Source organism: Balearica regulorum, chromosome Z, assembly GCF_011004875.1.
Source record: "Balearica regulorum gibbericeps isolate bBalReg1 chromosome Z, bBalReg1.pri, whole genome shotgun sequence".
NCBI classification, from domain to species: Eukaryota; Metazoa; Chordata; class Aves; order Gruiformes; family Gruidae; genus Balearica; species Balearica regulorum.
Genome location: NC_046220.1, coordinates 50,683,296 through 50,695,572, shown reverse-complemented (window position 1 = coordinate 50,695,572; position 12,277 = coordinate 50,683,296). Strand labels below are relative to the sequence as shown.

The 12,277-nt window shown below is 38.2% G+C and overlaps 1 protein-coding gene across 6 annotated transcripts in view; it reads left to right on the top strand.

Moving 5' to 3' along the window:
* Positions 1 to 12,277, top strand: part of CNTLN (centlein) — a 207,257-nt gene that overhangs the window by 57,609 nt on the left and 137,371 nt on the right. For all 6 annotated transcript variants that reach the window (XM_075740036.1, XM_075740038.1, XM_075740035.1 and 3 more), the window contains one exon: positions 4,701 to 4,834. In XM_075740036.1, the coding sequence (XP_075596151.1) occupies positions 4,701 to 4,834 (134 nt within the window). The remainder of the gene's footprint in view (positions 1 to 4,700; positions 4,835 to 12,277) is intronic.

Here is a 12,277-nt window from a genome sequence, read left to right as displayed (position 1 = left end):
GGCAGCCTTGCGTATAGTAACCATGAAATTGTGAAGACCAAGATCCTTAGAAGATGAAGGAAGGAGAGTAGCACAGCACAGTCTTGGAATTAAGGAGGCGAGTCTTCAGCTTGTTCAGGGAAGTGGTAGGTGGAATCACATGAGAAGCAGCACTGAAAGGTAAAAGAGTTCAAGAAAATTTTCAAGTATTTAAAGGCAGCTTCCTCCAAGCCCAAGTATGGTCCACCTTGATACTCAAGAAGACTAGTGGATGTACCAGATCAGCTTGGCTAAACAGAATTAATCACCAAGATCCAGTGCAGGGTAGGGGTGGAAAGCAGTATTCAGGAAGCGGAAAAGGTGAAAGCTACAAAGGAGGAGTTCAGAAACATCATCTGGTCACTCAAGGGTGGTGGAAGCCTACATACAGTTGAGACTTGCAAGTAATTACAGGTATAATAAGAGTTTCTTGCACTACTTTAGTAGTAAAAGGGCTGAACAAGGAAAATTGGGGCCTGTGCTTAAAGGGAAGGGTGAATTAGTGACAGCAGGTAATAGATACAGCAGTGGTACTGAATGTTGTCTTTGCCTTAGTCTCCTCCAACAAGATTCCCCTAAGCATTTGTGCTTAGAGACAGAGTTGAAGGAGAAGTACTAAGAGTGAATGAGTTGGGAGATACCTGAGAGAGCTTGACTAGTGTAGATCCGTTGGACCAGCTGAACTGCATCCAAGGGTGCCGAGAGAGTTTGCTGATGTCACTCTTAGGCTGCTGCTTATCATCTTTCAAAATTAGTGTACATATCAAGGGTGGTCCCTGGTAAAAAGGATAAACCAAGAACAAAAGTCATTTGGCCTCACTTCAGCCCCTGGGAAAATCACAAAGAAAGTCATCTTGGGAGTAATTTCTGGGCACGTAATTGAAAAAGTGACTAGAAACAATCATGGATTTACCAAGGGTAAAGCGTTCCTGAGGAACCTGATTGTACTTTGCGATAAAATGATGATGTCTGTGGACAAGAGGAGAGCTTGGAGGTGATCGACCTTAACTTTAGCAAGATTTTTGACACTCTCTTGCTGTATTATTGTACTGAAGTTAGGATGTTACGGCTGGATAGATGATCAACAACATGTTTAAAAGAACTATTTGAATATTTGGGTTCAGAGAGTTGTGGTTAATGGGTTGTATGTACTCTGTCTGTAGGCTGGTAATGAGTGGTGTACTGCAGGATTTATCCTGGACCTGTTTTGTTTAAAATGTTTTCAGTGGTCTGGAAGAGGGAACAGGGGGCATGCTCATTAAGTTTGCAGATGACACCGAACTGGAGGAAAGTGAATGTACTTGAGGGCTCTTATGCCATCCAGGGGGACCTTGATAGAAATGGCCTAACAGGAGCCTTAACCAGGACAAATCATGAGTTTTGCCCTGGGAAGGCAGAGCCCTCCCACCATATAGGGGCCTAGGATCAGCTTGGGGGGACAGCCCTGGGACTGACGGGCAGCAAGCTGCATTGGGGCCAGTCCCGTACACCCAAGCAGCAATGAGGGCCTGCAGTGCCTAGAGAGGCATGAGCAGTGCATGACCCTGAGAGCCAGGGGAGGAATCTATCTGCTCAGTACTGCTCTGATTTTTGGGTGCAGGAAAGACATCAGTAAACTGGCTGGAGGTGAGACAGTGGGGCTGGAGACCTTGCCTGGTGAGGAGAGGCTGCGGGACAGACTGGTTCAGCCAGGAGAAGGGATCGCCAACAGCATGTCTGGCACCAACAGGAGAGGATGGAGGAGATGCAGCTGGGCTCTTCACAGCTTTGCATGGTGGAAGGGTGAGAGGCAGCACAAGCTGAAACAGGAAAAGCTGAGACTGGAGATAAGGAGAAGCCTTTTCACCAGGAGGACAGCCCAGGAGCGGGGGTAGGGCTACAATCTGCAAGAGGGAAATGTTATATTTGACCTCTAGGAGGTATAAATATGTTGTCTTGTTTTTTAACAATATTTTGTTAAAAAATAATTTGTAAAAACACACAAAGTTATTTTTGTAGTTTATGTCTAGTTTTACGTACGCTCTTTCTGTAAATATTTGCTTGAAAATTTAAGATTCATTTTAACTTCTCTGTTGCTGACATTCACCATTTCTGTTAATACTCGACAATCAATCTTGGGTGCCAGATTGGCTCTTAACAGGTTGCTTATAAACAATAAAGAATAATAATTTCCTTATCCACAGAGGCAAAATATGACATTATCACACTACACAATATTGGGTTGCAGATGATGTTCTAATATATACACCTCAATATAACATGTCCCTGAAATGCTTTTAAAAAGTAATTTATGAGCAAATTCAATAATGGAATTGTATTGTTGTTCTCAATTGATTGTAAAAATAGTTATAGATAAAATTAATTTTAATTCAGAAAAGATACCCCCTTCTGAAATTCAGTTCTGCCGCTCAGCCTTAAGTTTGGGAGTTGAACCAGCATCTCTTTTTGTACATGTTTTTCAGTAATAACACTATATTTAACAATATTATAGATGATGTTGTATACAGACACTATTCATGTTAGTCTTCTATATCTGTGGAGGAATAAAATCAAATCTTATCAATGTAAGCTACCCCAACATTGTTTTTAAAATGCATATTAGATGATAGAAATGCTAGGTTGAAATAATAGATTCTTCTTTTGGAAAAGTGGCCTTCTGTTCAGAGACTTAACTAAGTGTTACTAGCCCCCTTTTTTTTTTTTTTTCTTCAGTCTTTTCTGTGAAGAAGTGTCACTTACCATTTTCAAACACTAGTTGTTTCCAGACCCATTATAAGCTGAATTGGGGTATAAAATTCAACTTTTTCAAATTGAGAGAAAAAGCTTTTATGGCTAGTTTGTCCATTTCTTTAAAGTTTTTTCATATTTTTATTCTGTTTTTAAATTTTGCCATTGTGTAACTTCTAAAGTTGTATTTAGGACAAAATAATTTGTTACCTATTTTTGGTATTGTACCCTGCAATGGATGATGGGAACTTAAGCATTGGAAAGACCAGCTTTTTTTTTTTAATCTCTACCATGGAAAACCTCTGGAGCTCTATATTGTGGTGTGAAAAATAGGCAAATAGGATTTATTCACAAAAAATGTGAATTATTATCTTTTTTTTTTCACATATACAATAACTTTTAGCTGCAGTGGAAAAAAACATAGAGGAGAAACCCTAAGACTGTTTGACTGCAAGTTATAACTACCTTATTACATGTCAACATTTTCATGAGTTGATAGAATGAACTATTTCCTATAATTCTAAAATCTTTTGTTATCTAAGAAAAAATAATTTTTGCTACCCAGCCTTTGAGATTGAATGATGACTCATTAGTCAGGTACACCAGGTATATACCCTGAGATTTATCATGAAACAGATAGTTTTCCTACCTCACTCACTGATTTTCCTATTTCCTCACATTAATGCTACTGCTTTTAACAGGACATCATAATTCTTGTCCAAATTAAAATAATTTGATTGTAGTACACTTCTGATACAACCAAATATGTATAAGATATTGTTACTCTATTTTAAAGAAACAATTAATTATTTGCATTTCAGTTATAAAAATGTTTTGATACCTTCAATATTTGAGGCATGTTTGCTAAGAGAGAAAAATGTACATTTCTTTATTTCTTTAACTAAATCTGTATGTAAATGGAAGATAAACTAATATACCGTTGGCAGTAGATTAGGGACACTATTCTACTAGGACATATTTATTTTAAGTTATTGATGAATCCTGGAATATTTGCCTTACTTAGAACAAGTGATTATGTCTGAGTAGCGTAATACCAAAACAGGTCTAAGGCTGTTGCCACCTTCTGAAACTCCGCTCTAGATATTGCTGTAATATTTCTGTTTCCTTTCTTGCCTCAAAACATGCTGGGAGAATAGTCATGCAAAGCTTCTTAAGGACTGAAGTACTCTTCTAAGCTGCTAAACCTCCAGAGAACTCTAGTAAGGTCACTATGTAGCTTACTCTTGCTTGAGTAAGCTGCCTTGCTGCTATATTTCCCAGATATACCTTCACACTTCACTGACTAACTTCTACAGTAAGGCTTGCTGTAAAAGGCAAAGTATTGCTTCTTTGCATTGTTTTCAGTGAGCATTTCTAGATGTTGTCTTGTATGCTGCTTCTTTTCCTGAAGAAACTATTCCTTGCACTGAATTAGAAGTGCAAAATCAGAGCAGATTTAACAAGCAGTCTCAAAAATGAATCTGTATCCATGATTCTTAGTTCATGTGTGCAATATTGTACAATTTTTGGAAAACTTAAAATGATGAATGTATAGCTAGCTTTTTTTTTTAGGAGTAGGTTTTTTCTGTTTAAGTTCTACACAGAAAAAAAGGTTTAATCAGTTTAATCAGTTCAGTAGTTAAATAGTTTATTATTGCTCTGCAAAGATTTGATTGAGGATTCTCCTTCCACATGCAGCAAATGAATTAAGGAAAACTTCCTACAGTAAAGAATAGGTGACCACCTAAAATTTGAAATAGGCCTTTTTTTCTGGTATTTCATGTTTTTCATACAGGCACACATGCGCGTATACCTGTATTTGCTTAGACCGCAATAAATATATGCACGTATGTGTGTGCATGTCCATATGTTTATATATGTAGATAATGTGCGTAGTAGTTTGTAACTCTTTCTTACATGTTACCTTTAATATATTTCAAATGCTTTCTTTGCAGAATTTGGAAACTGATTTAGCAGAGGCAAGAGAACAAATGAAGGAATTGCACAGTATATGCAGTAACTTGTCATCTCAGGTAGCTCTGAAACAGGATGAACTCTCCCAAAAGGAGTGTGATGTGATCAGAGCTAAGTAAGTATTTCATGGTTTCATTAGCTTTAACTCCACTTAAAAAGCACTATCTTGCATTAGAGGTATTTTTGTGCAACAGTGTATTTTCGTACCTTTCTGTTCGACGAGATGTAAAGCTTTTGGAAGTCTACAGGTAGATGACAGTTTATGTAGACTCCTGCTGATATATTTTGACTCTTAATATGTTAGTATCTGTTTTTGAATAGAGATGGACTTTAAAAATTACACTTCTGTAATCAGCATTGGGCCAGAGAGCTACCAGTCTCCACCGAAAGTAATAAAATACCAATATAATTGACATAAACATTTAAATGGAGAGGCTAAATGCCCTAAACTTAGAAAAGCTTTAAGCCTAACTTTAACTTTTTAATTAAAGTAAAATCTGATGAGTCAGCAAAAGTCTACATAGGCCTGTGCTAAAGGTTTAAAGTGCAGTGCTTCAAGCTTTATCTTAGGTCTTACACACAATTTCTTTACACTGAATCTGTAAGATTAGTGCTGCATTATTTGAGTTGTGGGAAGAAATTGAGGGATGGAATGAATTACATGAATTTACTAGACTACTGAATTCCTCAAAATTAAGATAATGGCAGAAGACTATTGGTAACCTTAACTGGATTGTCAGGAAATTATCCATTTATCACTGCTTACTTTCAGAGACATACGCAGTGTTTATCACTCCTGTGTTAGACAAATAATATGCTCTTCAATATTCCCTCAAACTGTGGTTATGCCAGAAGAGCTGTGGTTGGGATACAGAGATCATTGGTATGAATGCTCCTTTTTGCTTTCCAAGCAGAAATAATTTTACTGTAGGGAGTCAGTATCTAAGTCTTTTTTGGGAAAAAATTAGAAATATGATTTTTTTATGTCTCTGACCTAAATTGTCATCCTAGTATTTGTTGAAATGTTTATGGGAAAAATCATGTCTTTTTATTTTCTTATTTAAAAAGTGTAACAGTTGGGGTTTCAAAAGTCGATAAAAATAGGCAAGTTTATGAGAAATTTTATTGAAAGAGGCAATCATTGGAATTGTGAAATTCATCAATGGACTAATAGGCTTTATTATCTTCTGAAATTATTCTCAGAAATATGTATGTGCGTGAGAGGACTAGGGGCAGCAAAGAAGACATTTTAAAGTCAGGTAATCGAAGTTTGCAAAGTTGCTGCTTGTTGATGGCAGTTTAGGATATTGCAGACTGAGTTGGCCAAATCATTGACCTTAAAATTTGTCAAAATGTATTCTTTGCTATTCACTGCAAAAAAACCTCTTAGAATTAGTCACAAATGTTTAAATATGTAATTAAAATAAGTATTTTTTTGAACATAAGGTCTGAACTTCAGGTAACAAATACTTATTTTAAAGTGTATGAAGTCTTTTTCTGTATGTTTTTCCGTACAACGAACCTTCTAAATTATTGGAAAAGAGTTTGGCAAACTGATCATATATGTTTTTCTGTGTGCTCAAATGTTTTCCTTCCTAGATACTTAACTGCTATTGCAATGAATGATAGTATTTTTCCATATCACTAGTATGTGAGCTATACTTGACACATTTTATATGTATATATTTGATCAGTATCATTGTAATTCAATGTCTGCTAATCTTTCTTAATGAACTGTCTTTGGCTACAAGTTTCTTGTTGACATTTCTATTATGAAAAAAGGAGATTTATGCTAGATGGCTTATACAGAATTCACGGTTTCAGGCAGCAGTTTCAGTAGTTAGCGATACAAACTAAGAATTTTTAATATTCTGTATTTTTTGTAGTACAGAATACTGAAGTTTCTCTTTATCTTCCCAAGGTGTCAGTACATAAATAAAACTATATTTCTCTTGGTTCTTAATGAAAAAAAAAAAGAGTTGAAATAATAAAAGTCTATGTAGACAAAAGCCAAGCTCTTTCTTAAGTTAAAGAAAACAACAACTCCAGAATTAGAGGGAAAAAATCTCACTGAGGAGAAAATAAAGTCTTTAAATCTTATCTTCCTAGGCCAAGATCTTAGAACTGTGTTGACTTCATGATTGAAGCATTTGATTATTCCTTTTTATAAAAAAAAAAATATTTTTTTTTTTAGTTATCCTTGTTTAAAACTTAGTCTTATAAAAGTATTGCATCGAATACTCAGTTTTCACTTAATGCTGGCAGAAAATTCTTTGACAAATAGTGTGGAAAACACCTCTTCTCCCTTATTATCACCAGTTTCCCATCATCAATTTCAAACTTTTTGAGCTGAAAAAGACAATCTGATTTACAAATGTCTCTGTTCTCCCCACTACTCTACCTCTATCTCCCTGTCTTCTGCCTGCCTTCCCTACCCTCCCCTTTTTTGAAAACAGACCAGGAGCACAGTCGTAATTATTAGAAAGAAGCTCTGGAGGAAGAAAGGAAGTAAAGTGGCTTCCTTCATTTGGTGTCATCTTTCATACGCAATATAGGCAGATCCAGAAAAATACTCTTTTTACCTGACACCTTGGTAATACTGCCTGAAATTTATACAGTAGATGCTAAAGTCAATTGGAAAAGGAAGTCTCTAAGGGTCTACATGCAAACTGGTCTGGTGCTCTGTTTGTTGTGCAATCATAACTTCTTGCTCTGTTCTGCATATCTGTCAGTTTGTTAGCAAGGGTTTTTTTCATGTTAACAGTAACCATGTCTTTCCACACTAAGAGAACTGTTTTCTTTAAGGGGCAATCTTTTTCAGCAAATTAGCAGGGACCAAAATTTTTACAAAGTACTCTAGTCTTCCGGAGTACTACAGAAGAGCAGGTGTTTTTCAGAATCCCACCCAGTGTCAGTAAAAGTCTGTCACATACATCTGAGGTGTGGAAGATAAATTTTCTAAGACCAGTGACAGACAGTATTTACAAAGTCCATTCTGCACAGCAGACGTCTTCAAGAAGCCACCACTTTTCTTTGCTGGCTTTATTTTTGCAAAGCACTCTTGATCTCACTGGATTTAATTTCAAACTCCTGAAGTAGCTGTGAAGTGCATTTCCTTGTTATATTTTTCATGTTTATATTCAGTAGAGATTTTCTGGATCTATTTAGAGTCCCTGGGTAGCCTTTCCATTTTCATGTTCTTGAAGAATGGTAAATCTTGCCATTTGTTTCTGAAGATTAACTCCAATTCATTTCTGTGATTTTTGTTTTAAAATTATGCTAAATATCAGGATTTAGAACTTTGTGTTTACTGCTCAGCACTCAGTGGTCTGTGTCTCACTGGCACGGAGCTCTGGTGGAGCTCTGGACATCAAACTGGAGAGATTTGCTTGACTCACTGAGACATGAGCCTTGCTGTTGCAGGTATCCAGGAAATATTAAACTGTTTGTGAATATAGCAACCTCTATTCTAAAATGAATTAGAATTTCTTGCCCCTGTGTTCTTACTGGAAGTGTGTGCCAGGACTTCATTCCTTTCATTAGTTTCTAGTCCAAATCTATCCCTGATAATTTTAAAACTACTTTACATATTTTACAAAAATATTGCTCTTTTTTTGCTCCCCTCCCTCCCCACTGCTGTTACTGTTTACCTCCATGCTGTAAATTATGAGGCAGTTGCATTTCTACTCAGCCCTTATTTTGCTGCTCTGGGATTTTCAGGTTATTCTTTGCTGTGTGCTGTAAACCATTTCAAAGTATCTATGCCATTCCCCTGAGAAGTCATAATTCATAGTGCCTGTCACTGTGTTGTGTTTCTAAACTACAGGTAATGGAATCTAGAGATTTCCTGAATTACCCCAAACCCTCTTATATTCCTTTGGTAATGAACGTAGCTGACGTACTCAGAATCCCAGTGTATTCACCAGAACTGTGGTGGTGAAACAAAGCCAAAAACATTACCTGAAGTGGTGAGTGTGATGAACATCAGCTCTATTTGCAGAACAGTTGTATAGCTTCTGGAGTGATCGTAGCTACTCATTTCATTTATATCACTGGGAAGCCACAGTTTACTTTTAAACTGTTGGTATGTGCAAGACATAAAGGTTTTATTTAAGATTATCCTTTAAGGGTAGGAGGAAACTTTAGTTCACATCATGTCAGATGTAAGCACCAGAGCTATCTCTATCTCAAACAGCAGTATGAATCTTAAATATTGTAATTGGCAGGATAAGGTGTCAAATCTTTGAGTCTTGCTGCAGTCCAGTTTGTATTGTCTTCATGTCGTGTCAACCTTGCAATGTTTAAAGCAAAATCCACTATGATTATTGTAATTTTACTTTAGTCCCCAAAATAATTTAGTTATGCTTGTCTATTTTGACTTGAGAAAAACCTGAATATTTGTCATAGCAGGCTCTTCTTTGTGACTTGAAGAGTGCAGCTCACTCTGTAAATTTCTTGATTTCCCATTGTATTGGTCTTCAGGTGTTAGATTAGAGACAGGTGTTTTTTTTCTGAGTAATATCTGGTGACTTCAATGTTAAATGGAGTTAAATACTCTCAGTGTATTGTAGTGTCTTTGCTTATGGAGAGGGTGGGGGTGATGGGGAAAATACAGACCTAGTACGTGTTTCAATTTTGGTGCTTAGCTGAGAGAATATTGTTTTTTTGATTAGTGTTGCTGATGGTGACTTTTTTCTTAGATTTGTGTTTGTGTGTGTTTAGTATGTACAGTATATCAAAACATTTTATCAATATGTGCTTATATATGTATAAATATAGCCTACTTGTGTGCGTACATGTACACATTTATATATTTTACGGATGGATGTATATATTTCTATATATCTGTATGTATGTATAGGAGCATGCATACATATATACAGGTGTGTGTATGTAGGCACGTATATTTTAAATGCCACTCATTGCCTTTGTTACATCCAATTTGCAATTTTTTATTATTTCTTCTATTGCATGCTCGCCTGAGAGTTTCATTTTACTTAGGACTTGACATCCTTATCCTGCTGCAGTTACAGACAGGTGTCTCTCTTATAGAGTACTTAGTAGTTAGCTGATATGAGTAAGCATATACTTAGATATTTAGATCAGAAATTAATTTTTATCTTGTAACTGTTTTTCTGGTTATCACAGGGTTGATTTTGTATACTCTCTTTGAGCATGCTGCAAGCAAAGTAGGGACAGAATCATATAGAGTCACTGAGTGGCTGACGGTGACAGACACCTCTGGAAATTGTTTAGTCCTGCTGCTCCAGCAGGTCCAGCCCTCTGCTCAAGCAGTATCAGCTACAGCAGGCTGCCCAGGGTGGTGGTCAGGACTGGAGTTTGAGTATGTCCAAGAATGGAGACTCTGCAACCTCTCTGGGTAGCCTGTTCTAGTGTTTGGCCCGTTCCAGTATTTGATCACTCTTACAGGATAAAAACATTTTTCTTATGTTTAAGTGGAATTTCATGTGTTTTTCATTTGTATCCATTGCCTCTTTTCCTGTGACTGTGCACCACTAAGAAGAATCTGTCTGCATCATCTTTATAGACTCCTATCAGGTATTTACACATGTTGATAATATCCCCCTGAGGTTTCCTTTCTCCAGGCTGAACAGTCCCAGCTTTCTCAGCCTCTCCATGTATGGCAGATGCTCCAATCCTTTCATCATCTCTGTGGTCCTTCACTGGACTTAATCCAATATGTCCATGTGTCTCTTGTACTGAGGAGCCCAGAGCTGGACACAGCACCCAGATGTGTCTTACCGCTTCTGAATAGAGGGGAGGGATCACCTCCCTCCACCTGCTGGCAACACTTTTCTCAGTGCAGCTCAGGATGTTCTTGGCCTTCCTTGCCACAAGGGCACATTACTGACTCATGGTCAACCTAGTGTCCACCAGGATCCTCAGGGCATTTCCTGATAAGCTGCTTTCCAGCTGGTCAGCCCCCAGCCTGTGCTAGTGCATGGGGTTATTACTCCCCAGGGCAGTACTTTGCATTTTCCTTCATGAGGTTCCTGTCAGCACATTTGTCCAGCCTGTTGAGGTCCCTCTGAATGGCAGGACAAACATCTGGTGAAACAACCACTGCCCCCAATTTTGTGTCATCTGCAAACTTGCTATGGTGCACTCTGTCCCATTGTCCAGGTCATTAATGAAGATGTTAAAAAGTATTGGTCCCAGCATTGGCCCCTAGGATACTCCACTAGTGCCTGGCCTTCAACTGGGCTTTGTGCCACTGATCATAACTCCTTCAGCCATGTTCAAGTCCACCTTACTCTACACTTATCTATACTTTATCACTCTCTTTCTAAGCATTTTATGGAAGACAGTGTCAAAAGCCTTAATGCAGTCGAGATAAACAACATCCATTGCTCTCCCCTCATCCGTTGACCTAGTCATCTCATCAGAGAAGGCTGTCAGGTTGGTCAAGCATTGTTTCCCCTTTTCAAATTCATGATGATTACTCCCAATGATCTTGTCCTTTGTATGGTCCATCACCTTCCCAGGCACTGAGGTGAGGCTGACCACTCTAGTTTCCCAGATTCTTCTTGAACATGGGAGTGACATGCTTTCTTCCAGTCCTCAGGAACCTCTCCTGATAGCCATAACCTTTCAAAGATTAGTGAGCCTTTCTCAGCAGTCATAGGTGCATCACATCAAGTCCCATGGACACGTGTATGTCCAGTTTGTTTAAATGTTCCCTGATCTGACCCTTCTCCACTAACACTATGAGTCGAGGGATCTAAGATTGATGGAGGCAAGTGTTACCTTTAAAGACAGAGTTGAAGAAGGCATTGAGTGCTTTGGCCTTTTTTATGTCCTTTGCCAGTAGACCCCCCCGCTCTTATCAACAGTGAGCCCACTTTATCCCTTGTCTTCATTTTGCTGCTGATGTACTTACAGAAACCTGTTGTTGCCCTTCATGTCCATATGAACTCCACACAAATTTTGGCTTTCCTAACCGTATCCCTGCATGCTTGGACAACGTCTCTGAATTTCTCCTGGTCTCCTGTCCCTGCCTCTACATCTTGTATTGTTTCTTTTGCATTTGAGTTTAGTCAGGGGAGGTCCTTGTTCATCCCTGCAAGCCTCCTGCTACCTTTGCGTGACTTCTTGCTCATTGGTATAGACCATCTTGGAGGAGCTGATATGTGAAAACTTGTTGCAGACAAGGCTATCCCTGACCTTTACATCCCTGACCAGTTCTTCCTTTTTTGTAAGTACAAGTGAGGTACAGCAAAGTGTCTCTTCTCATCAGCCTGTTGATCGCTTGTGATAAGAAGTTATCATTAAAGCTTTCCAGAAACCTTCTTGATTGCTTGTGCCCTGCTGTGTTGTCCTGCCGGCATATACTGGAGTGATTCAAGTCCCTCATGAAGACAAGGGCCTGCTAACATGAAACTTCTTCCAGTTTTCTGAAGAGGACTTCATTCTTCTTCCTGATCAGGAAGAATCAACAGGCAAGCACTATATCATCTGCATTCGTCTACCCACACTTGACTCACACTCTTTCAGCTGGCTCATTGCCCATCCCAAAGCAAAGCTCCATCCATTCACA